Below are 23049 nucleotides of genomic sequence, written 5' to 3'. Positions count from 1 at the left end.
CTGCTGGGCGAGGCGGAAGCGGAAGCGCGGGTCTCCCCGGGGAGCGATGGCAGCCGGGGGTCTGAGCCGCTCGGAGCGCAAGGCGGCGGAGCGGGTCCGGAGGCTGCGGGAGGAGCAGCAGCGCGAGCGCCTCCGCCAGGTACGCCCCGCGCGGCCGCCCGCCGGCGCCCCGCCGCCGCCGCCGCTCACCGCCCGCCCGCCCGCAGGTGTCGCGCATCCTGAGGAAGGCGGCGGCGGAGCGCAGCGCCGAGGAGGGCCGGCTGCTGGCCGAGAGCGAGGACCTGGTGACGGAGCTGCAGGGCCGGAGCCGGCGGCGCGAGGGCCTGAAGCGGCGGCTGCAGGAGGCGAGTCTCGCGGGGCGCGGCCGGGCGCCCTCCGTCCGGGGTGGGTGCCCGGCCGGGGGGGAGGTGACCAGCCCCGGCGTCTCGGCAGGTGTGCGACGACCCCGAGGAGCTGCGCAGGAAAGTCCGGGAGCTGGCCGGCGCCGTCCGCAACGCCAAATACCTGGTCGTCTACACTGGCGCGGGAATCAGCACGGTAGGGAGGGAGCCGTGGACGTCTGCCCGCACTCCCTCAAGTCCCGGGCGGGCCCGGTTGCTGGCCCAGCGGCGGGCGTGGGGCGCCCTCTTCTGGGGGACCGCCCCAGGACGGAGAACCGTGCCCCAGTTGGGTAACGACTAAACGAAGGAATCGCAAAAATCTCCTCTTTAGGTTTTTCCCTTTCTTAGAGAAACACGAAATGACTCAACTCAAAATTTAACTGATATAAACACTTTTAAAATGCCTGATGTCTATATCACAGCGAGTTAGAGGCAGAAAAAGAACAGGAATACAAACCGGGTGTAGGGTGGAAGCTGGCTGCTTGCCGGCTCCTCCTCACTTGAAATAGAGCCTGCCAGTCGATTGACCCCAGATTAGGTGGGCAGAACTCAGCCCAAAACTGTCTACTGATTACGCCATTCATTGTGTTCTGTCCATTTGAAGGAAGATAAAGACGGTAAGAATCCAAATACACCAGGTAAAGGAGAGAATTGCATCGTAGTTTTTTTTTTTTTTTTTTTTATTATAGAGACAAGGTCTCAATCTGTGGCCCAGGCTGGAGTGCAGTGACGCCGTCATAGCGCACTGCAGCGTGGAACTCCTGGGCTCACATGATCGATCCTCCTGGCTCAGCCTCCCTGCATTATTTGGAGATGTTTCACTGGGAAAGCATCCTGGGCTGTGGGACATCAGTGTCTTTGAGAGTGGGATTGGCACATTGTCCACCTAATCTGATGGGCAAGTGTGGGGTCTTAGGCATGTGTAGGCCCAGTAGAGCGGAACACCAGCAGAGCTGAACACCAAGTAATCTCCGTACTCAGGAAGCCCTTAGGTGATGATAATCAGGCTTGTGAGCACATACCCACGATGTAAGGCTGACTGTGCTGTGGTCTCGGAAACAGAAATCCAGACACACACTGTGTTGTCTCGGAGCTAGGAAACCCATGGCGGGGTAGGGGGATTTGCGGAGGTGTCTCTGAAGGAATGGTAACGTGTACAACTAAAGGTGGGGGCCAGGCACTCCAAACAAAGGTAACAGCAGAGGCGCAAGAGCAACAGTGTTCAAGGTGAGTTCACTGCTCCAATTCATAGATGCCTGGAGCTCTAGCCTTTGGGTCTCTTCCCTCCATGGCCACATGTGCAAATCCAGTCAACAGCAGCAATGTCACTTCTTACAGAGCTTCCAGGGGCAGCTAACAGCCACTTGCCGCTAATCAGTTTGATCTGAATGTTACTATTTGGGGTTCCCCTCTTGAATGTGACAGTTACAACCAGTGATCAGTGTGGGCATTTTTCTGAGTTTAAGCAGCAGTGAAGGGACAGGACTTCCCCACAAGGGAACACAAGACTCTGATCCTGGCATGCCTTCTGTTTTTTTCTTCTTGGCATCGTTTTGTTTCACTGGATGAGAAACTTGGCAAATTAGATGTTTATGTCATCTGGATCGGTTGTCTTACCTTTGTTAAGATTGAGTGGGAGGCAGTGCCTTTGACAGTCTTGTGGATCTGTCTCTTGCTTCAACGGTGTTGGATGGAACAGTCCCTGGGGGCTCCCTTAAAAAAATAAAAAAGATTCGGCGGGAATTACTCAGCATTGGGATGTAAGAATTTGGACAAAGCAGTACCCCAACCTGGAGGTTCACCCTTTGCTAAACATTTGAGCACTGGGTCAGGTCCTGGGGACATGCATGGACCTAACCAGCCCCCCTACAGTTTGGGGGACACATGTAGTCACAGAGCCCAGCTCTGCTCAGTGCTAGAGAGGTTCCTGGAGGGGGCCAGGGCGCTGCTGAGCCTGGAGGGCTGAGTTGGGCCAGGTGGGAAGGGAAGTCCAGGCAGAATGAAGGAGCCCTGCTGGGGGACACTCCTTCTGGGATCAGGCAGTTCAGCCTGTGGAACAAAGAAGCCGGTCTGTGGGCCAGTCTGTAGTGTGGCGGGAGAAACTGGTTCCCTATTTTTGGGAATTTAGCCAGTACCTACACTGATGCCTTTTTACTTGGCTTACCTTTTTTCTGAACATGCAGGCAGCCTCTATCCCAGATTACCGGGGACCTAATGGAGTCTGGACGCTGCTTCAGAAAGGGAGGAGTGTCAGGTGAGCAGGCCAAGTGCAGCCTTCCTGAGCAGGTGGGGAGGGGCGGTTTGGGTCTGAGTGTGTAGCTGTCCTCATCCTCACTCCCCCCACCTGCAGTGCTGCTGACCTGAGTGAGGCCGAACCAACCCTCACGCACATGAGCATCGCCCGTTTGCACGAGCAGAAGCTGGTAAGACCCCAGTGTGGCTGGCATACTTGCCTGGGTCTGGGCACAGGGCCTGGAGCGCCGCCTTGGTACCCAAGTAGATTGTTGTGTCTTCCCTCTGCCTGCTGGTTGACCCCCGGGATGAGTACCCCCTGAGTAGCCTGGACTCCTGGTTTGGTCCTCCCATGCTCCCTGTCAGGAACAAAGGGCAGCCCTTCCTCCACACCAGTGTGCTCAGGGGAGCAGCCTCTGGCCCAGAGCAGCTATTGGCCTTTCCCCTTGTGGACCTCAGGAGCCACAGGGCAGGCCGGTAGGAAATCTCTGGAGACCCTCCACTGAACACCTTCAGCCAAGAGGGGAGGGGGCAGATCTGCCTGGGCTCTCAGGGACCTGAAACACATTGACCCAAGGGAGCACGAGCCTGGGGTAGAAGTGGCCCTCACAGAGCCCTGCGCCGCTGGCCAGCCTCACAGGGCCAGTGCCAGCGCTTGCCCTCCCAGCAGCTGCTGGTGCGGCAGGGCTGAGGGGAGGACACAGCCCCCTGCGTCCTGGTGGTCAGGCCTGCTGTGTGCTTCACCTTCAGAGGCTTTCTGCGGCGTCCTGGTCTCGGCAGCGCTCACTGGGCTGGGCTCAGAGTGGACTCGCTGCCGCCCTGACCATCCTGCTGACAGCTGCCCTGTTCTGCTTTCCAGGTGCAGCATGTGGTGTCTCAGAACTGTGACGGGCTCCACCTGCGGAGTGGGCTGCCACGCACGGCCATCTCGGAGCTCCACGGGAACATGTACATTGAAGTGAGCAGTCCTGCGGGGACCCAGGGCCTGGCGGGCAGGCGGGTCCACTCACCGTGCCTTCTCGCCCTCAGGTCTGCACCTCCTGCGTCCCCAACAGGGAGTACGTACGGGTATTTGATGTGACGGAGCGCACTGCCCTCCACAGACACCAGACAGGCCGGGCCTGCCACAAGTGCGGGACCCAGCTGCGGGACACCATTGTGCACTTTGGGGAGAGGGGGACGTTGGGTCAGCCCCTGAACTGGGAGGCAGCAACCGAGGCTGCCAGCAAAGCAGACACGATCCTGTGTTTAGGGTCCAGCTTGAAGGTACGTGCTGACAACACCGTGAACGAGCAGAGGGAACAGGTTTCCTCCCCTGCTTGCCCAGAGCTGTCAAGCTCAGCATCAGACCCAGCCTTCTATGACCATGTTCTCTGTGTGCGTGTGCTGTGTCTGTCCATTTCTGCAGGTTCTAAAGAAATATCCACACCTCTGGTGCATGACCAAGCCCCCTAGCCGGCGGCCCAAACTCTACATTGTGAACTTGCAGGTAACTCAGCTGCCCAGAGCTGTGTCCTTAGACCTGGGCCTTAGAATAAGGAGCCAGAGAGACGTCCTACATGCACCACGGAGGCCTGCGACCGGCCCGAGGGGCTGCGTGGGCAGGGCTGACCAAGCCTACAGGGGCCATGGCTGACCAGGTGTTACTCTCGCTCACCTTTCCTCATCCACAGTGGACCCCGAAGGATGATTGGGCTGCCCTGAAGCTTCACGGGAAGTGTGATGACGTCATGCGGCTCCTCATGGACGAGTTGGGCCTGGAGATCCCCCTCTACAGCAGGTGAGTGGGCCCAGCACATCACCCCACTTCCTTGCACCTCTGTGTGGTGGGCCTTGTCTGTCTTCTCTTGTGAGCTGAGCGTGGAGGAAGCTCCGAGGTGTTCCCAGCAGTGTCTGAGGGGTGACTGAATCGTGGTGGTCTCCAGAAGCGAGACTCCACGTGCACCTGGGCCGATGAGACGTGCAGAAGCCCTGTGGGGAGAGGGGTTCTGCCCGCTGACCTCGCAGAGAAGCCTGGTGGGAAGGTGCCTTGAGAGGACCGGCATCCTTGGTCAGACAGAATCTCAGTGCACTTGGTTTTGGGAGTTGGCATATTTTGGGGAAGCTTAAACTGTGCCATGATACAGAATTTGTGATAATTTAGACTTGGTGTGTGTATTGAGTAAAAAGTTTACACTTTCTTTCTCTGTGAATTTTCAGGGTCTTATAGGGGAAATCAGTAACTTCTTTTAATCAAAGGGTTCAAGAAATTAAGGATCCCTTCACCTTCTGGGCCTGGCAATTCTTGTATGTTATGTTTGTGGTGTTCTGTAATGTGGGCCTATTGTGTACTGTATTTTTTTTTTTTTACATTAACTTAGCTCATTTTCTTTATCAGTGCTTATCTGTATCCTAAGTTATAATATGTGGTTCTGCATCTCAGTCAGACACATGGTTTCGTCATGGTGTCGTCTGTAGGCCGTGCCTCCCTAGTCAGCTGGGAAGGGGGAGAGGGTCTGATCCACCTGCCCCTGGCCGCACGAGTGAAAGGTGGGGCCCAGAGTTGTTAGTGACTCATCCCTGGACACGGCGGCGTCCCTGGGGCCACTGCCGCCCCACCCTGTTTGTGCACGGCCACTCAATGGCAGACCAGGACTCTGAGTTCTGAGGAGACCAAGCTGGTGAGGGTGCTGACCTTTGAGTTACCACCCAAGGAGATGACCTCTCCTGCAGCTGTTCTGCAGCTGGGTAACAATGGAGCCGCCAACCAGAGCCCAGCCACCTTAAGGCATGGGAGGGTGAGGTGGGGAGGCAGGGGACCTCAGACAGCTTTCCCGTGCCGGGGCGGGTTGTGACTGCGAGAGGCTTCCAGCCTTGCCTGACACAGCTTTCCCTTTTTGGTAGGTGGCAGGATCCTATCTTCTCCCTGGCAACTCCCCTGCGTGCTGGCGAAGAAGGCAGCCACAGTCGGAAGTCGCTGTGTAGAAGCAGAGAGGAAGCCCCGCCCGGGGACTGTGGTGCCCCACTTAGCTCAGCCCCCATCCTAGGGGGCTGGTTTGGCAGGGGTTGCACCAAACGCACAAAAAGGAAGAAAGTGACGTAACCTGGTGCTTGAAGAACAATTGGCACTTTGCAGATGGACAGAACTCTTATTCAGGGGCCAGTGTCACCGTGAAGGCTGGGTTGTCCCCAGGGGGTCCAGCAAGAAGACCTCTTGGGGTGATATTTTCACCGTGACATGTGTAACCATCTGTCCTTGTGGGGAGCCCCCTTGCACTGCTGTGGTTGTTCCTGATACAGCCTTCATCCAGGACACCTGCCCCTCGGCCTCGATGTAAGAGGTGGCAGTGATGCCATTCGGCGGAGCTCGGGTTATTTTGGACCTGGCTGGCAGAGAGGAAGTCACGACTGCCTTACCTCACTGGCCAGGCTAGTCTCAGGGCCACATCCTATTTCTACTACTTCTTACTAAAAAGTGTTAACTTTGTAGAAGCCTTTTTCTGTATTGGGTATGCGGCAGAGGGGTGCTTCCGAGCCTTGCGCTAAGCAGACCTTTTTATTCCTATTAAACATCTCTGCACCGTCTTCCCGTCTTACTTGGCTCATTCCGGTGGGCGGGCTCGCTGGGCGCCGGTCCCAGGCTGGGCACGCAGCGTGGGCCTTGCCTAAAAAAGTCTCTTGGCTGGGGCGACGCCTGGTGAAGGCAAAGGCTCACTGAGCAAGCGGCCACGGGTTCACTTCGCCTGGTGCTGCCCCCCGCTCCCTGCTGCCAGGTCTGAGCAGGCGGGGCCTGGGGCGGGGCCTTGGGCGGTGCAGGGTGAAAGCGGCTGAGCCCACCCCGCGGTGCTGCCCCGCCTCCCTGTGGCCAGGTGTGAGCAGGAGGGGCCGGGGGCGAGGCCTATGGGCGGTGCAGGGTGAAAGGGCACTGAGCCCACCCCGCGGTAATGCCCCGCCTCATTGCTGCCAGGTATGGGGCCAGGTGTGAGCAGGGAGGGCCTGTGGGGGGGGGGCCTGTGAGCGGTGCAGGGTGAAAGGGCACTGAGCCCACCCCGCGGTGCTGCCCCGCCTCCCTGCTGCCAGGTGGGCCAGGTGTGAGCAGGAGGGGGCCGGAGCGGGGCCTGTGGGCGGTGCAGGGTGAAAGGGTACTAGGCCCACCCCCGCAGTGCTGCTCCGCCTCTCTGCTGCCAGGTGTGAGGCCAGGGGTGAGCACGAGGGGGCCGGGGACGGGGCCTTGGGCGGTGCAGGGTGAAAGCGGCTGAGCCCACCCCGCGGTGCTGCCCCGCCTCCTGCTGCCAGGTGTGGGGCCAGGTGTGAGCAGGAGGGGGCCGGGGGCGGGGCCTGTGGGTGGCGCAGGGTGAAAGGGCACTAAGCCCACCCCGCGGTGCTGCCCCGCCTCCTTTCACTGGGTCTGAGCAGGAGGCGTGGCCTGCGGGCGGGGTCCGGGCCGGAGGTGCACGCCATTGGCCGCCGGGGGGGCGGGGCTCCGGCAGGGCGGTGCACGCCGTTGGCCCCGCGCGGCGGGGCGGGACGGGGTCTTCGCGGTCAGGGGCGGGGCGGCGCACGCCATTGGCCGCGCGCGGCGGGTGAGGCCCGCGTGACGACGGCGGCGCGTGCGCGGGGTGAGGCGGCGGCCGGGCGCTCGGAGTCGCCGGGGGTTGCCTGCCGGGCCGCCCCGCCGCTACGTGGCCATGATCCGTAACGGGCGCAGGGCGGCGGGCGGCGCGGAGCGGCCGGGCCCGGGGGACAGGCGCCCCGTGCGGGTGTGGTGCGACGGCTGGTGAGCGCGGGCGGGCGGGGAGCCGGGGCCGGTGTCTTTCCGGGGCTGCGCTGGCGGTTGCGGGGACCGGCCCGCGCCTGGGTGGCGTCGCGCGTCCGGCCCGGCGGGACTGGCGCCTGGGGCAGAGGCCGAGCGCGGCTTGTCGGTTAGCCTTGGCGGGGGGCTCGGGAGCGGGGTTGTCCTGGCCGCTGCTTTTCCCGCGGGCTCCTGGGCCCGCCGCAGCCGGGCTGGGTCAGGTCGGAACGCCGGCGGTCTGTCCGGCCAGGCAGGCAGGGCGGCGTTTTAAGGCAAGTTTGGGGGTGTCAACAAGTAGAAGGAAGACTGATCTTTGCTGGTAACTCGCTGCCTGTGGTGTTTTCACGTGCTTTGCTCCGTGGGAGTGGGGAGAGACAGCCGCTACCTGAGTGGCGCAGGGCTTGCGAGGAGACTAGGCAGGTCCTGTGCTTCTCTGTGCCTCAGTCACCTCAGGGAGAAGGAGCGGCTTCGTGTCAGTGGACTCTGACCTTGGCCCTGGCTGCGCTCCCGTTCCCCGTGGGCTGTAGGTTACAGTGACTGTACCCAGTGCCACCCCCGTTCTGTCCTCTGCTCCTCTTGGCCCAGCCTCGGACCCCTGTTCTCCCGCCCGCAGCCTGTCCAGTGAGCACCCCGCTGTCTGCCAGGGCCCCAGGCGCTGTAGTGGGGGTGGTGAGTGGCCACTCTGGGAGGAGGCGGGGGGCACTGAGCAGAACAGCTCTGTCCATGCGTGGGGCTGCCCCAGGTCACCTGGTCCCCCTACTCCGTGGAGAAGCAGGGACGGCTTCATTTACTCGCAGAAGCCAGGGCCAAGTCCACAGGGAGGCTTGGGGTTGTTCTGGGCGCAGGGAGGCAGCCCCAGGGCCTGGTGGTACAGGGGGCGGTATGTAGCCTTGGGCTTGGACGTTAGCCAGACAGGATTTGAGGATAAAAGCTTAGAACCAGGTGACAATGAAGTGGTTATTCACCAGAGAGCTAAGCCTTGTTGAGTTTCAGAGGCCACCAGGGAGTGGGAAACGGGATTTTCAAAGCCAGTTATTCCCAGGCCCTTGTTCTTTGGTTGGATTTTTTGTTTCATGTTGGCCCTAGGGACTGTCCACTTGTCTCAGGGTAGTGCAGACTCTAACCCTGCCACCAGAATTAACTTAAAAGTTTGAAGTGACTCTGCCCACGGCAGTTTGTGTTTGCAGAGGGGAGACGTGAGGGCAGAGCGCAATCTGCAGTGTGGGACGAGCCTGTTCCCTGCACCCGCTGGCCCTCTGGACCCAGCAGGCCTTGTCCCTGAGCCCACAACCCTTGCTAGATCTGACACTGGCAACATCCCACGCTTGGGTCCAGGAACTGGCAATGTGGAGAGCTGAGCACTATTGCCCTTCTGAAAGCCCAGCTGGGTTACAGGGAGCTGTTTCCAGCGACAGCTTCTCTGGAGGTTTCCTAGGAGTCCTCGGTTGAAGCATAGCTGTGCCACCACCCCCCCCCCAGCCCCACACAGGGCCACCTGGTCTCCACCCTCCTCAGCATACAGACTGGCCGTTCTGTCTGTCTCTACAGCTACGACATGGTGCATTACGGCCACTCCAACCAGCTGCGCCAGGCACGGGCCATGGGCGACTACCTCATTGTGGGTGTGCACACTGATGGTAAGGTGTGGGGCCGCCTCACCCACCCACTGCCCTCGTAGCCCACCTGGGGGCCACACCTGTCAACCAAAAGCCTGAGGATGCTGGGAGCGGGCAGGTCAGGCTCCATCCACCCCCACCCGAGGATGGTCCGAGGAAGCCTTTCCCGTCTTGCACCTGCTGTCCTGAGCTAAAGAGGAGGGGGCTGGTAGAGTCCATGGTTGTGCCCCCGACTTCCCACCACCCCTGACCTGGCTCCCAAGGCCTCAGGAATGGAGTGCCACTCATCAGAAGGAGCCCCTGACTTTGCTGAGACCCCCATTGGATGAGGGAGGTGTCCAGCTGTGCAGCAGCATGTCTCCAGGACCTGTGCTGGCCACGCGGGCAGAGCAGTGGTCCCGCCCTGGCGGGCCGAGGGCCTGATGAGAGACATGCTGCCCACCAAGAGCTCTCACATGTGAGCATAGTTGGTGCTGGGAAGGGGCTCCTTCAGAAGGGGTCAGGCGAGCCCGTGTCACCTTGTCCTCTTCCTTCTCTTTGGCCCTAGAGGAGATCTCCAAGCACAAGGGGCCCCCAGTGTTCACCCAGGAAGAGAGGTACAAGATGGTGCAGGCCATCAAGTGGGTGGACGAGGTGGTGCCTGCAGCTCCCTACGTCACCACGCTGGAGACGCTGGACAAGTACAACTGTGACTTCTGTGTTCACGGCAGTGAGTGGGCAGGAGCTGGGGGCTGGGGGGCCTGGGGAAGCCAGGTGGGCTCCAGATCAGATGCGACCTCCGAGCCCTTTGGTCCCTCTCCAGAGACAGGCACATGTACACTAGGGCTCGCTGGGGACCTTGAGGGTCCTGGGCCCCTGAGGTTTTCATGGCTTTGGGCTAAGAATCCTTGTTCTTGTGCATATCATTGCTTAGATGACATCACCCTAACTGTAGACGGCCGGGACACCTACGAGGAGGTGAAGCAGGCTGGGAGGTACAGGTGAGTCCCCACATGGCCCTGCCATTTGTGCACAGGGCTTGGGGTTCCCTCCCAACTTTTCTTTGCTGGTTCCCAGTGGCCCATGAGGGCAGCGTCCAGGCCCGAGACCAGTGTTTGTCATGCCCAGGACTGGGAGCTGGAGGGAGGGAGGTGCCGTCATGGTGTGGGGTTCCCACTTGTGGTCCCAGGGCTCCAGAGCAGTGCTGTGCTGCTGTAGCCACAGGCCTCGAGCAACTCTTGATCGCTAGCAATGTGACTGGTGCCACAGGGAGCTGGCTTTTTATCTTAATTAACTTTAAGAACCACATGGCCAGTGGCTCCTGCAGGGGATGGTGCGGCCTGGAGCGCCCTTGGCAGACACAGCACAGCCAAGCAGGACCTGGGCATAAGGGCAGCCAGGGGCAGGTGGCAGAAGGGGGACCAGAGCCACTACCCCAGTCTAGCCTGCGCACCCCACACTGCACACTCGGGGTGTCTTCTGTGCTCCTGTCAATCCTTCAGTCATGGAAAGCACAGCAGCCCCCACATCCTGGGCCAAGTTTGCTGCTGTGGCCAAAAGCAGAGCAGCCATGGGTTTTGCCCCGAGCAAGGCTGCCCATGTCCCTGGGTCATGTTAGTTGAAGGCCGAGCCTCACGAGTGTGTCCCAGTCCAAGCCCGCCTCTGTCCCCCAGGGAATGCAAGCGCACACAGGGAGTGTCTACCACAGACCTTGTGGGCCGCATGCTGCTGGTGACCAAGGCCCATCATAGTAGCCAGGTGAGGTGGGGGCCAAATCCCTGAGGTCCTGGGTGGAGGGTGCTGTGGGGAGGGAGGGAGCCCCTCTCTGCCCCCTCAGGGCCATTGTGCCTACCCTCTCTTCCCGTGCCTGCTCCTGGCTTGGCCATGTCTGAAGGGCAAGGCCCCTCAGCCCCGCTCTGCCCTTCTGTGCAGGAGATGTCCTCTGAGTACCGGGAGTACGCAGACAGTTTTGGCAAGGTGAGCGTGGCCCGTGCTGCCCACCCCCAGGCATACAGCTGGTGCTCGGCTGCCGTGGGGCCCTCTTCCCCAGCCACCCCGGCCACCCCTTGGGGAAAGGCCAGCCCAGAGCCTCACCCTCTGCCCTCCCTTCCTGGCGATGACCAGGTACTGACTGCCAGGTGCGGCCAGCTGGTGGACGCCGGGAGGGAGGGCAGGCAAGAGCTGGCCTTGGCTGGCCAGTCACAGTGGCCACTGCTTGGAGGCGGAACAAGGACTGCCCGTGGACAGCAGGCCTCTAACCAAGCGGCCTGGCCCTTTCTCCCTTTGTAGCCCCCTCACCCGACACCTGCCGGGAACACACTTTCCTCAGAAGGCTCCTCCCAGGTGACCAGTCAGCAGCCTCAGGGTGCTGGGTGCCCCCAAGGGCTGTGTCTGCCGCCACAGGGCTCCATGCCTCCTCCCGGTGGTCCTTCGCCGGGCTGAGGTCATGTTGCTGCGGTGCCTTTGGTGGCCACAGGCCGGTGCCACAGTCCTGCCTGCTGCCTGGCCTGGCAGTAATGTGTCTCCTGCCCCTTCCTGGGACGGCGAGGGCTGCTGGGTTGCTGGCAGGCTCTGCTGGGGATTTGCAGCCCTGGCCTGCAGTGCACCTGCAGCAGCTCCCAGGGCAGGTGGATGGGTGGGCACAGGCAGCCCAGGCTCAAGAGTGGCCCTGGGGCAGGGGCCAGGTGAGGCCTGGTGGGTCTCTGCCGCTGACCAAGTCCTCTCTTGGCTTACAGTGCCCTGGGGGGCGGAACCCCTGGACGGGAGTGTCCCAGTTTCTGCAGACGTCGCAGAAGATCATCCAGTTTGCTTCTGGGAAGGAGCCGCAGCCAGGGGAGACAGTCATCTATGTGGCTGGTGCCTTCGACTTGTTCCGTATCCTCCGGCCTCTGCTGCTCCACACCCACACCACGTGGGGCAGGACCGGGGCACATCAGGGCTCCCCGACCAGGCTGGGATACAGGGGAGCAGCCATCAGCAGGGAGCAGGGTGGTGAGACTGTGGGCGTGAGCTGTCCTAGAAGCCAGAGCCCCCGGGTCCTGCAGGCTCTGCCCCCCACCCCATCCCCAACATTGCTTCTTAACCTGGGTGCAGACATCGGGCACGTGGATTTCCTGGAGAAGGTGCACAGGCTGGCAGACAGGCCCTACATCATTGCCGGCTTACACTTTGATCAGGTCACTGTCCCGTGCCACTCACTCCCCTGGCGCCCTGGGCGGCTGGTGGGCTTAGAGGCCCTCAAGGGGCTCCCGGGGTGGTGTTGGCACAGGCGGTCTCTGGAGGAATGAGGCCCCAGGTGCCTGGTGAAAACAAAGGAGACCCTGGGGCGTGAGCTTGGGCTGTGAGGTCCAGGGTTGTCCTGCCCAGGGTGTCCCCAGGAGGGTGGTCACCTTTCCCGACTTCCCACAAGGGACAGCTAAGAGGAAGCGTACCTGCTTACCGAGGTCCCTGAGCTGAGCCCCCTCGCTCTGCCCTAGGAGGTGAATCACTACAAGGGGAAGAACTACCCCATCATGAACCTGCACGAGCGGACCCTGAGCGTGTTGGCCTGCCGGGTGAGCACGCCCTCAGCCAGCCCGGCGGCGGGGGTGTGGGAGTGTCCCCCAGCGACTCCTTCCAGGGTCTCCCTGAGCCAGGGCACAGTGCTGCCCAGCAGCCCGTTTGGTCAGGCGGGAGGAGGGGTGGTTGGGCCTCACTGAGGAGCCTCCAGCCGCGCCGTCCTGCCTGCGTCCCTGCTCATGTAACCCTGAAGGCCTCAGGGCCATCTCCCACCATCCTCTGGCCCTGGCTTGCCAGGAGCGGAGACCAAGCAAGACGTTGTGCTCACTGTCCCCACAGTATGTGTCGGAAGTGGTGATCGGGGCCCCATATGCGGTCACAGCAGAGCTCCTGAGCCACTTCAAGGTAAGGCTGTGTGTGGGCTGCGGTGTCATGCTGCTGTCCCCCAGGTGGGGCCCAGGAGGTGCCTGGGCTGAAGAGGGGCAGGGCCAGCCCTCCCAGGCCTGGGGCTGCACTGGGCCATGGACAGTGGTGGCAGGTGCCCTGGGGAGGGCACCTGACCCCCACTCCTCCTTCAGGTGGACCTGGTATGTCACGGGAAGACAGAGATCGTGCCTGACAGGGATGGCTCTGACCCGTACCAGGTGGGTGGTGCTGGCCCTTGCTGGGCGCAGGGGCTGCCGTCTGGCACTTGCCAGGCAGGTCGTGCCTCCCATGCCTGCCTGGGGAGCGGTGCAGTGGCCACTGCACTCTGACTGCCTCATGGGGGGAGGCGGCAGGAGTTACTGCACCCACGGGCCCCGGGTGCTGGTGTCCCTCCGTGGCGGGGAAGCTGGGCTGGTCTCTGCGAGGTCAGGAGGGACCTCATCTCCCTTCTCTGGGCCTTCAGGAGCCCAAGAGAAGGGGCATCTTCTGTCAGATTGACAGCGGCAGTGACCTTACCACGGACCTCATTGTCCAGAGGATTATCAAGAACAGGTGAGGCTGGGCGAGGTGGCGCACACCTGTAGTCCCAGCACTTTGGGAGGCTGAGGCGGGAGGATCCCTTGAGCCCAGGAGTTGGAGGCTGCAGTGAGCTGTGATGATGCCACTGCACCCCAGCCCAGGAAATAGCAAGACTGTCTCAAAAAAAAAAAAAAAAAAAAAGAGGTGAGATGGGAGGTGCGTGTGTGACGCCTTGCTCAGCTCACCCCAGCCTGGCCCCCAGGTTAGAGTACGAGGCACGAAACCAGAAGAAAGAAGCCAAGGAGCTGGCCTTCCTGGAGGCCATGAGGCGGCAGGAGGCGCAGCCCTCAGCAGAGAACGACGGCAACTTCTAACCTGGGGGACAGTCATGGAGAGCCGCCAGCCGGCCCACCCTCCCTGCTCTGCTTCTGCGTTACTAGGGTTTGGCCCTCACGGTTCTTAAGGAAGCTGCAGTGCCTCCTCTCTAACTGTGCTGGCTAGGGGACACTTGGGTCGGCAGGGACTCGGCCTCCCACCTGCCTGCAAGGTGCCTGTTTTGCTGCAGGCGCTCAGCCCTTACCGCTAAGCTGCTCAGAGAGGGCATCTAGCAGAGGGGAGCAGCCCAGCAAGCAGGATGGGCAGCGGCGGCCTGCACTTCTGTCCTCTGTCCTACCGCCTGCCCACCCAGCTTTGGTGGGAGGTCCAGTGGACAGGGCTTCAGGGAGCAGTGACCCAAGGGTCACCCTTCTCAGGGTGCAGCCCATGCCACCTCCCAAGTGGGTGCCCTCTGCCCTGTGGCTTGTCCCAGCACTGGAAGCCCCACTCCCTGGCCAGCTCTGCTGCTCTCCACACGGGCTGCTCAGTTTTGCACCTCACTGGCTGATGTAATGTCTTTGGTACAACCTAATAAAGCCTGATGGGCAGTGCTGTGTCGGGCACCCGGCCCTGCTGGGAAGGACCAAGGACCCACCCACCCTGCATCCCTGCTCCTAGCACACACCCACCCGGCAGGGAGGAGGACAGTGGGCCCCCAGACCCCAGCCCTGTGCCGCGTTGGGCTGCCCCCAACAGCAGGCAGCACTAGAAGAGGGAGGGGCTGGAGCCCAGTTGGCAGATGAGGGGCTTGCCCCGGCAGTCCCTCTGTGGAGCCACCAAATCTCCATCTCCTGCCGCCCAGTCAGGGCCTCCTTGGAGCCATGGGGGGCCCGCAGAGCTCTCATGGGCGTCTGGGGAGGCAACAGACTGGTTGGTCTTGGTGTGTTCGCAGTGAGGGTTGCGACAGTGATTTTTTTCAGTCCCACCCCCCTTCCCTCCAGGAAGGCTTCTGCCCTGAAGCTGCTGAGCCATGGGGGTCAGCACCCCTGCAGCTCAGCCCCACGGGCCTGTCCTTTCCTCCCCTTTCTCTCAGTTCGGCTGTCTTGAGGTCTGCCTCGTGTCCGCGCAGGAGCCGCCTGCATCCCAGCCCTAGCCCTGCTCGGCCCATCTTCAGGAGCGGGGTGGTGGCGGCACTCCCATGCTCAGACCCCGGGGCTGGGGGCTCCCCTGTAGACTTAGATGGATGAGGGTGCAGGAGCTGCCTGGCCACTGGACAAGGAGGAGGGCAGAGGTGGGACTGGGGACTGTCCCCTCAGCTGCAGGTGGGGCCCAGGTCAGTGCCCTAGAGACGTGTCCATGCAGGTGAGCTGAGAACCCACCCCTGGCCCTGGGCAGGGGCAGTCAGGTCCAGCCTCAGGTGCACCGCAGGCTCAGGGTTCCTTCCCTGCACCCTGATGCTGAGCCCGGCCAGAGGCTCCGTTCATGCTCGGAAGGAGACTAACGTCAGCTTCTGAGCGTTTGGCTTGGAGACCTGAGAGCCCCTGAGTGTGGGGTGAGAACCTGCCTGCTAAGTTCACCTGAGTAGTGTAGGGGGAGGGCAGGCTAGGGCTCCCGCAGGCGGAACCAGGGTTGTGCCCAGCTTGGTTGGTGGGTCTGGTGGCCCAGGCCACCCTGGTGTGGTCCCCTTGTCCCCTCCATGACTCCCCTGCCATCCCTCCAGCAAGCCTCACTCCTGGGCCGGCTTATTTATTCATTTAGCCATTTACTGCGGGTGGGGTGGCATAGGAGAGTAGTAGTTGGGGCACCATCCCGTGCCCGAAAGGCTCTGGGGGACCCCCAGAGGGACAGCGGCGTCAAGGGGGTGGACAGTGGGGGGCCAGGAGAGGTCCCGGCGTCATCTGGGGGCTCACACCCTGCGGCAGTCGGCTGCGCGCAGGGTCAGGAAGACGTCCGCCTTGCACTGGAGGGTCCCGCGGCCGTCAGGGAGTCGCTCACACCTCCGCAGGTTCGGGGTGACGTCCTTGACACACACGGCCTGGGGTGGGCGGGAGGAGGCTAAGGGGGCCGCCTGCGTCTCCACCCTGAGACCCCCGTCCGCACCCGTGCCCCAAGCTGCACTCACGAGGCTCCGCAGGCTGGGGCGCAGCTCCGGGCCGGTGGCGGCGGCGACTGCCGGGGGTGTCCGTCCGACGGAGAGCTCGGAGCGCCGCGCGTACGGGGACCTGCGGAAGCCAGACAGCAGCCCCGCGGCGCGGCCCACCGAGTAGTAGCTGGGCCCGGCCGCCTGCTTGTACCACGCGCGGCCGGGTGGCGCCAGCAGCAGGCATAGCGCCAGGGCGGCGGCCGCCAGCGTCGCGGGCCGGGCCATGGGGACGCGGGCAAGGGGCGTCGGGGCTTGGAGCGGCCGCCGCCTGCGCCGCACCTTATATCTTGGGCGGGGCGGGGCGGGGCGGGGCGGAGGTGCCAGGGGCGGAGATGCAGGAGGGACGGGCCGGGGGTGCGCGCAGATGACCTGTCGTGGCTCCCCATCCCAGGGAAGAAGCTGTGCCCGTCAGCGCCCGCAGGCGCAGGGGAGGCTGGAGCCGGCGAGGGGTCTGGCGCTGGTGAGAGCGGGGCGCCCCCTCCTGCTTCCCAGCCCGCCGGGCGTTGGTTCAGGCCTCGCTGGGGCTGTGGGGGAGCAGGGTTAGCGATGAGACCCCGGCCAGCCCGAGGGTGCACCCGCCCTAGGGGTTGCCCGCCCCAGGAGTGCCCAGCGATCCTGAGGCTGGAGAGCGAGCCCAGGGAGCGACTTCTCCCACCCTAAAGGGGAACAGACCTCAGGGCCCAGGGCTTCTTGGTAAAATCCACAGGCGGGTATGATCATGGCCATCATGCTTCGTGCCCATGGGGGGTGATCTGCCAACAGGGCTGCTACCAGCAGGGTGCTCTAGGAGGACTGTGAGGCCAGGCCTCAGCCTCAGGCAAACCAGACCAAGAGACCATAGTCTACCAGCCTGAGCGAGACCCCGTCTCTACTAAAAATAGAAAGACATTATATGGACACCTAAAACTCTATATAGAAAAAATTAGCCGGGCATAGTGGCGCATGCCTGTAGTCCCAGCTACTCGGGAGGCTGAGGCAGTAGGATCGCTTAAGCCGAGGAGTCTGAGGTTGCTGTGAGCTAAGCTGACGCCACGGCACTCACTCTAGCCTGGGCAACAAAGTGAGACTCTGTCTCAACAAAAAAAAAAAAAAAAAAAAAAAAAAAAAAGAGACCATAGTCTGGAGGCCCCTGGCCTGGGATGCAGAAGCACCACCCCTGCCCAGCTCTGCCGTGGGGGAGGGTGGCCTGGGAGCTCCTTGTAGTGTGTGCACCTTGAGCCTTGTCTCCATTCACTCAGGAAACAGCCCAAACACTCTGGTCACAAGGGAAGGAGACGCTGCCCAGTGGGAGGTCAGGCACCTGCAGCCAAGGCTGGAGGAGAACAGGACATAGTCCTGCATCCAGGGACATGGAGCTAGTGGAGGGTATGGGGGGGGATGGGGGTGCTCCCGGGAGACAAAGTGGGGAGGCCCAGGAGCTTCTGTGCCCACCTGGGGAGGGACAGCCTCAGGCAGAGGCTCCAGGGCTGGGAGATCCCGGGTCCACATGGGTGTCAGGCAGCCATGTGTCCAGCTCTAGTAGAACACAGGAACCTGCTGGAACCCAGGAATCCCAGAATTTAAGGAATCCAGGTGGCTGGGAAGCCAGAGGGAGGCTGTGTGGCCACACCAGAGTTAAGAGGTGAGGTGGTATCTCAAAGCACACAGTCCTTGTGGGTACTTCCTGTCACATGGGAAGAGGTTCCAGAGAGGACGAAGTTTCAGCATATTCCCTTGGAGAGGTTCCTCAGGAGCCTGCAGGGCGCTCTAGGGAGGGGGACAGCAGGAACAGGCCAGGATGAACATGACGCCCAGACCTAGGGGTGGCTGACCCCAGTAAGTCCTTGGACCCCCCCCAGTCAGGGAAAGCCCAGGAAGCTCCAAACCCACAGATCTTACCCCCTCTGCAGCCCCTGCCCAGGTCACACCCATCTCCTCGTGAGGGGTGGTCTTCCTTTGTGAGCTGTGGGCCCCCTGGGCTCAGATCCAGGGACACCGTAGGTGGACAAGTGGCTTCGTAGTCTGCCCCGCACTGGCCAGATATAACAGTGCTTGCAGAGCTGGTAGGAGCCAGCCCTCCCCTGGGGTGACACTGGCCATCAAGCTTACTTGGTGGCCCCCTGATTTCATGCTTCCCAAACATCCTGGTCACAATGCATCTTCCTTTAGATTCCGTTGCCCCTGGCACCTGTGTTTCTGGGGATGAGGGGCAGGTGATCTTTGGGTTTGGTGAGGGCCTCCTCTCCTTTGGGCACGCTGACAAAGCTCAAAGCTCACAGCCAACTCAAGTGCCACACAGGTGCCTGGGAGGCTCCGCCCCACCAAGGTGATGCCTGGTCTATTTCCCAAGGTGCTGTGAGGACAGGGATAATGAGGGTAGAAGTGGTTGCAGTGGCATGGGGCACCGACCCCTCGGGCTACTGGGGACACAGCCACAGCAGTCTGCATCCAGAAGCTGCCAGAGACTCCCAGGGCTGGGGCTGCTGTGCCCCCTGTGGCCACCACCCCTCAGGAGTTGTGGGGAACAGAGGTGCCCAAAGGAGCCTCCAGAAGGCTGTCCTTACCTCAGACACACATCCCGATGAAAGGACACAGATCGGTCCCTAAACTGGGGGAGGTCTGGCCCTGACTAGGATCGGCCTTCAGTCCAAGTGAGGGATAAGGGACAGAGAGAACAGATGCCCTGGCAGACTTGGGCACCCTGTCTCCTCAGCACTACCAGAGCCTGCTTAGGGACAGCGGCCTTCCACCAGGAGGGACCAGGAGCAGCGGCTGCCAGCTGTGCCCAGCCAGGGTCCCACAGAGCTGGCCTGAAGGAGGGAAGGAGGGTCCCAGGGCCCCAGCTGGGCTTCCATCAGGGGAGACGGCACAAACACGCCCCAGGGCCTTTGCCCAGACAGGCCCTGCCCCAGGCCCCGCTGTCTGGTCGTCCCAGAGTTGTGACTCAGGGTTTGAGGCGTGGAGATGTTTATTCATGAGTTTTCATATAAACACACACCCAGAGGCCTCAGGCAAGGTTCCAGTAGTTTAATGAGTTTTACTTATTGGATAAAAGTATCAACATTGTGATGGAAAAACAGATGCAGCTGCAGTCCTTTTTCCAACCTAGTCACAGGTCCCCCCCGGGGGCCCATCAGGAAGACCCGGTCTCAGGACACCAGGTGGGGTGCAGGCCGAGCCCGGGTGTGGCGCAGGGGCCCTCACTCCTTGAACTTCCACTCCTGGCGGCACATGGGGCAGTGCTGCTGGGCCTGCTGCGCGTGCAGCCACTTGAGGATGCAGTGCATGTGGAAGCAGTGCGAGCACTGGCCCCACACCAGCGGGCAGTCGTCGCCAGGCACCTTACCTGCGGGCCGGGGGGGACAGGTGAGGGAGGGCTGGGCAGACAGAGCATGTGATAAGCCAGGCAGGGATAGAGGCACAGGGACCCCAAGATAGCAGATGGGGTGCCGGAGCCTGTTTTGTTTCAGGGGAGACGGAAACCGACCAGCCTGCCTTCACACAAACACGCAGCACCAAGGGCTCTGAGAGTTGAGGCCTCACCCCACGTGCCACAGCAGTTGTCTCCCCTCACCCAGGCAAGTGATGCTCAGGCAGGGGCCAGGGGCCTCCTCTGAGTCACTGTCAGGGAGGAGCAGCTCTGGCCTGGCCCACCAGGTGTCCCTGTGTCGTCCCACCTGCAGACCCTTGATCTGTGGTGCTATGGTCCAGGCACCAAGGAGCCTCCCCTCACCCATCTGGGTGGTCAATTTGTCTCTTGATCAACAGCAGGAGGGGTGGGGCCCTAGGACAGGATCCAGTGCACTACAAGGGCCGTGGGGACACTGTGGTGTTTACAGACCAGTTCTGAAGAGCCCTGCCAGCAGCACAGCACTACCTTCCATCTTGTTCCTGTCTGTAGCGGGTCCCACCCCAAGGCCAGGGTGCAGGCTGCAGGCCCTGGCCCCTGTGCCTAGAAATACTCTGCCTGTGCCTTGGAGAGGGCCTGGCGCAGAGAAGGACACTCCATATCACCCACGATTAAGAGAAACCAGCGTCCCTGATTTCCAAGAACCTGGAAAACTCCATGTGCCAGTAGAGCACAGCAACTCCCCCCCGGACCCAGCCCCCACTTCATCGGGGTCCTCATGCCTGCTTCTGGCCCCTTCTAAGACCCCTCTCCCTGCCAGGGCCTTTCCAGCAGAACTCTGTGTGAAATCACATCTTTCCAATTAGAGTTGAAGCCCGAGAGCCCACCGATGAGGAGGACCTGGGCACTGTGTCCACTCTCGGGAGGGCTGGTTTGGATGAAACCTCCCTTCTAGTGGCCCTCCCCACAAGCAGCCTGCCTGGCTACCTGGTGAGTGTGTGACTACACTGAGCATGACTCACGCAAGGACCTACTGGTGTCTTGATATTTTAATTAAAACACCTCTCAACAAGAGTGCTTTACTTCCAAAGCCCTGTGGGATGTGGAGATTTATTATTTACTGCCCTCAGGTTCCCAGTCTGTGCAGCACTTAGTCACTCTGGATTTTTCACAGGGGTTCAATTTTCCCAAGAGAAATCTGACACATTGGACTTGTCAAACATTTTGCACATTAAAATGGACTCACTATGACTTAACAACCAGCAGATCCACAAATTAGACTAAATTTCCAACTCTTGACAGCCAACAGGCTCCACGTCAACAACACCTGAGCACACAGTGCATGTGGAGATGCTGAACGCCTGTCGGTGTAGGACCCTAGCTGGACGCCCAGCTGGCCTGGCACAGGCTGGGCTGAGGCTGTGGTGGGCCCAATCCTGTGGTCAGGCAGGGGCTGGCAGCTCAGGGCCCACCAGTGCCACACGGGCTCCACTGCCTCCCACAGGTGAGGCCAGACCAGACACAGACACAGGGCCATGGCTAAAAATGTTTTTGAGGACTTTCTCAAAGTGAACAACCTGTTGCTCTGGAAGTTGAGCGTGCTTGCCCTCATGCTCCCACAGTCTTTGCTGTACCCTTAAAAGCAATTTAAAGAGATTAAACAAAGGCAGACCTCACCGGTTTAGTTATTAATCTCTTTAGCTAGTAAGCAAAACTTAAATCAGGTAGAGTCAATCAATGATTTCCTGAGATTACACTGTACCCGTCTGATCAAATCAGGATGGATTAACTCCTGGGTGATGAGATTTCAGCCAGGACAGATGTAAAAATTAAGCCTAGAATAAAACGTATTTGTGCTACAATTCAAACGATTTGAATTTCGCTGTAGAAGTAAAGCCCTGTTGTTATCCTGGACATTTCCCTGGCCACACAGAAACAGGCCTGGTTACTCTCGGTGCTCTCCATGCCCCACTGTCGTCTTGGCAATGGCTCCTGTCCTCCCTGGGCAAACCCTGACATTTGTTCTGCTTTATGTTCATGGGGGAGGGGGGCATCACTAAAAACCAAATTCGCTGGTGCAAAATCTGCTTGTACCCCAAATGTAATCAATCGTTTTCACTTCACAGAATACACTGGGGATAGAGGAACAATGTAGAAGACACTAAAAAGAAAAAAATCTGATAAAACCTGAAGAGGGGGCATTCTACAACATGACATTCCAAAGCTTTTAAGAGTCAAATGCCTTGGAAAAAAGTAAAATGGGATAAAAGGAGGGACTGTTCTAGATCAAAGAGCTAAGAGACGGGAAAATGATAAAACCATCCAACCATGAAAAGCCTTTTGGTGCACAGGGACTGAGTGACTCACATTGTCACATGTTACAACAGCCATGGGGAAAAAAGACATAGGGCTGAAGTGTGCAGTGAGACGTCATGTTTATAATTTACTTTAAAATACTTACACACAAGAACAAACACACTAACATGTTATTTATTGTCCTTCAAAGTGCTGGGCAAGAAGGTGCTCTTAAGCCGTTCTATTTAAACAAATCTCTTTTTCTACCATCTGTTTCACAGTTGAGTTTGATCACAATAAAAGGCACCAAACTTTTGACAGGATCTTTATGAAAAGATGGGCCCAACCTGCCTGGCTTTTTTTTGGGTCAACTTTTCTTCAGAAAAAGGAAAGCAAAACCCAGGGATTTCGTGCAGGTATTTATCAGGAGCTGCGAAGCTGGGCCAGGAGGCTGGCTCAGAGAGCACAGGGGGAGACACTTACAGTCGGGACAGCAGCCGTTAAATGCCATCCTGCAGATGCCGCAGTTCTCATCGTTGGCCACCCAGAGCCAAGTGGCCACGCCGTTCCAGCACTTAATCTTCACCTTCATGGCAGCGGAGCCTGCGGGCTGAGGGGAAGAGGATTACCTGCTAAATTTAGTCTGCAGAGCTACAACATCTAGGCATCAAAGTAGCCCAGGGGGTGGGCGTTGCAGAACAGCTACAGGAGAACAGCTGCGCCCAGGCAGCAATCTGCTTCTCCCTTTAGCCACCGAGAGAAAAAGGCACACCCCTGGCTGCTCACGGGCAGGGAGATCACATTTGGGAGCGCAGGACGCTCTCCCGAGTTTGGTTTTGCCACTCACTGAGGATCGCTTCAAAAATCCCAAGTAATACCTTAAGTCCATGAAAAGGGGCACTGGTTTTCGTTAACAAATTGCAAAAAATATGCCACACGATATTTTCGAAATATTTTTTAAAGTTCTGAGTAAGCAAGTACTAACTTCGGGGTTACAGGTGGAGGCCAAAATTCCAGCTCACTACGTTTTCGTCTCCCGGGAAAACAAAGCCAAAACCAAACGAGCGGCCCGTGCGCGCCCGGATGCAACCAGCCTCGGATCGCGCCGACGGAGTCAGCCCCCACCAGCCCAGTCCCCACCTCGGTCGGCGGCCGCGGCGCGGGACGAAGGTGACGACCCCGGTCCGCTCCAGGAGCCAGGCTGCCCGCAGCGCCCCTCGCCGGAGGCCGGTCCGCGATCGCAGCGCGGGGCGGAGGGGCGTCAGGCCCCGCCCCCAACGGCCGCCGTCCCACCCCTGCGCCCTCACACCTTCGCCAACCTAATCACGCGCCGCCCCGCCCGCCCTTCCGTTGGCAGCGCCGGCGTCCGCGCGGGAAGGTATAAAAACGACCGCGGCCGCAGCCGGCACGCTCAGTTGAGCCCGCCGAGCCCCGCACACGAGCGCGCACGCGCCTCTCCGCCCCGTGCGCGCAGCCGCCCTGCAGCGGCCAATCGGCAGCTGCTCCGAGGCCGAGGCTCCGGAAGGGCCTGCGCGGCGCAGGAAGTG

General features: G+C 60.5%; 4 protein-coding genes across 11 annotated transcripts; 2 read left to right on the top strand and 2 right to left on the bottom strand.

Moving 5' to 3' along the window:
- Positions 1–6172, top strand: SIRT7 (sirtuin 7). The gene is made up of 10 exons (XM_069483015.1): positions 1–139; positions 207–344; positions 433–537; positions 2564–2634; positions 2731–2803; positions 3472–3570; positions 3642–3878; positions 4021–4101; positions 4286–4392; positions 5496–6172. The coding sequence occupies exons 1-10, from the start codon at positions 47–49 to the stop codon at positions 5692–5694; spliced, it is 1203 nt and encodes a 400-aa protein (XP_069339116.1). The 5' UTR covers positions 1–46; the 3' UTR covers positions 5695–6172.
- A 1039-nt stretch (positions 6173–7211) lies between these two features.
- On the top strand, positions 7212–14386 carry PCYT2 (phosphate cytidylyltransferase 2, ethanolamine). 5 transcript variants are annotated; one of them, XM_069483004.1, is made up of 14 exons: positions 7212–7368; positions 8932–9020; positions 9547–9708; positions 9913–9979; positions 10652–10736; positions 10911–10955; positions 11268–11321; positions 11714–11852; positions 12072–12154; positions 12455–12532; positions 12816–12881; positions 13055–13120; positions 13366–13454; positions 13684–14386. In XM_069483004.1, exons 1-14 carry the CDS (start codon positions 7280–7282, stop codon positions 13793–13795), a joined length of 1224 nt encoding a protein of 407 aa, XP_069339105.1. In that variant the 5' UTR covers positions 7212–7279; the 3' UTR covers positions 13796–14386. The 5 variants fall into 5 exon arrangements, with proteins under 5 accessions (XP_069339105.1, XP_069339107.1, XP_069339108.1 ...); XM_069483006.1 differs by lacking the exon at positions 11268–11321 and having other exon boundaries at positions 13684–14385; XM_069483008.1 differs by lacking the exons at positions 7212–7368; positions 8932–9020 and adding an exon at positions 9263–9456 and having other exon boundaries at positions 13684–14385.
- A 1256-nt stretch (positions 14387–15642) lies between these two features.
- Positions 15643–16104, bottom strand: NPB (neuropeptide B). The gene is made up of 2 exons (XM_069483178.1): positions 15859–16104; positions 15643–15771 (listed from the first exon to the last, which is right to left on the bottom strand). Exons 1-2 carry the CDS (start codon positions 16102–16104, stop codon positions 15643–15645), a joined length of 375 nt encoding a protein of 124 aa, XP_069339279.1.
- Positions 16105–18990: 2886 nt separating this feature from the next.
- Positions 18991–22940, bottom strand: ANAPC11 (anaphase promoting complex subunit 11). 4 transcript variants are annotated; one of them, XM_069481807.1, is made up of 3 exons: positions 22812–22940; positions 21986–22112; positions 18991–19204 (listed from the first exon to the last, which is right to left on the bottom strand). In XM_069481807.1, exons 2-3 carry the CDS (start codon positions 22092–22094, stop codon positions 19059–19061), a joined length of 255 nt encoding a protein of 84 aa, XP_069337908.1. In that variant the 5' UTR covers positions 22095–22112; positions 22812–22940; the 3' UTR covers positions 18991–19058. The 4 variants fall into 4 exon arrangements, with proteins under 4 accessions (XP_069337908.1, XP_069337909.1, XP_069337911.1 ...); XM_069481808.1 differs by having other exon boundaries at positions 22822–22940; XM_069481810.1 differs by lacking the exon at positions 22812–22940 and adding an exon at positions 22643–22793.
- Positions 22941–23049: the final 109 nt, after the last annotated feature.

This window comes from Eulemur rufifrons, chromosome 9 (genome assembly GCF_041146395.1).
Source record: "Eulemur rufifrons isolate Redbay chromosome 9, OSU_ERuf_1, whole genome shotgun sequence".
NCBI lineage: Eukaryota > Metazoa > Chordata > Mammalia > Primates > Lemuridae > Eulemur > Eulemur rufifrons.
The sequence above is the reverse complement of the archived record's forward strand: the minus strand, read 5'-3'. Positions and strand labels throughout refer to the sequence as shown.

What these genes read in the sequence shown, in the direction of transcription:
- SIRT7 (XM_069483015.1), top strand. Translation starts at nt 47, where the DNA reads ATGGCAGCCGGGGGTCTGAGCCGCTCGGAGCGCAAGGCGGCGGAGCGG. An exon ending in AGCGCGAGCGCCTCCGCCAG is followed by an intron (nt 140 to 206) that starts GTACGCCCCGCG and finishes GCCCGCCCGCAG; the next exon opens with GTGTCGCGCATCCTGAGGAA. An exon ending in ACGGGAACATGTACATTGAA is followed by an intron (nt 3,571 to 3,641) that starts GTGAGCAGTCCT and finishes TCTCGCCCTCAG; the next exon opens with GTCTGCACCTCCTGCGTCCC.
- PCYT2 (XM_069483004.1), top strand. Translation starts at nt 7,280, where the DNA reads ATGATCCGTAACGGGCGCAGGGCGGCGGGCGGCGCGGAGCGGCCGGGC. An exon ending in CGGGTGTGGTGCGACGGCTG is followed by an intron (nt 7,369 to 8,931) that starts GTGAGCGCGGGC and finishes CTGTCTCTACAG; the next exon opens with CTACGACATGGTGCATTACG. An exon ending in ATGGCTCTGACCCGTACCAG is followed by an intron (nt 13,121 to 13,365) that starts GTGGGTGGTGCT and finishes CTGGGCCTTCAG; the next exon opens with GAGCCCAAGAGAAGGGGCAT.
- NPB (XM_069483178.1), bottom strand. Translation starts at nt 16,104, where the DNA reads ATGGCCCGGCCCGCGACGCTGGCGGCCGCCGCCCTGGCGCTATGCCTG. An exon ending in GCCCCAGCCTGCGGAGCCTC is followed by an intron (nt 15,772 to 15,858) that starts GTGAGTGCAGCT and finishes CGCCCACCCCAG; the next exon opens with GCCGTGTGTGTCAAGGACGT.
- ANAPC11 (XM_069481807.1), bottom strand. Translation starts at nt 22,094, where the DNA reads ATGAAGGTGAAGATTAAGTGCTGGAACGGCGTGGCCACTTGGCTCTGG. An exon ending in TAACGGCTGCTGTCCCGACT is followed by an intron (nt 19,205 to 21,985) that starts GTAAGTGTCTCC and finishes CCCGGCCCGCAG; the next exon opens with GTAAGGTGCCTGGCGACGAC.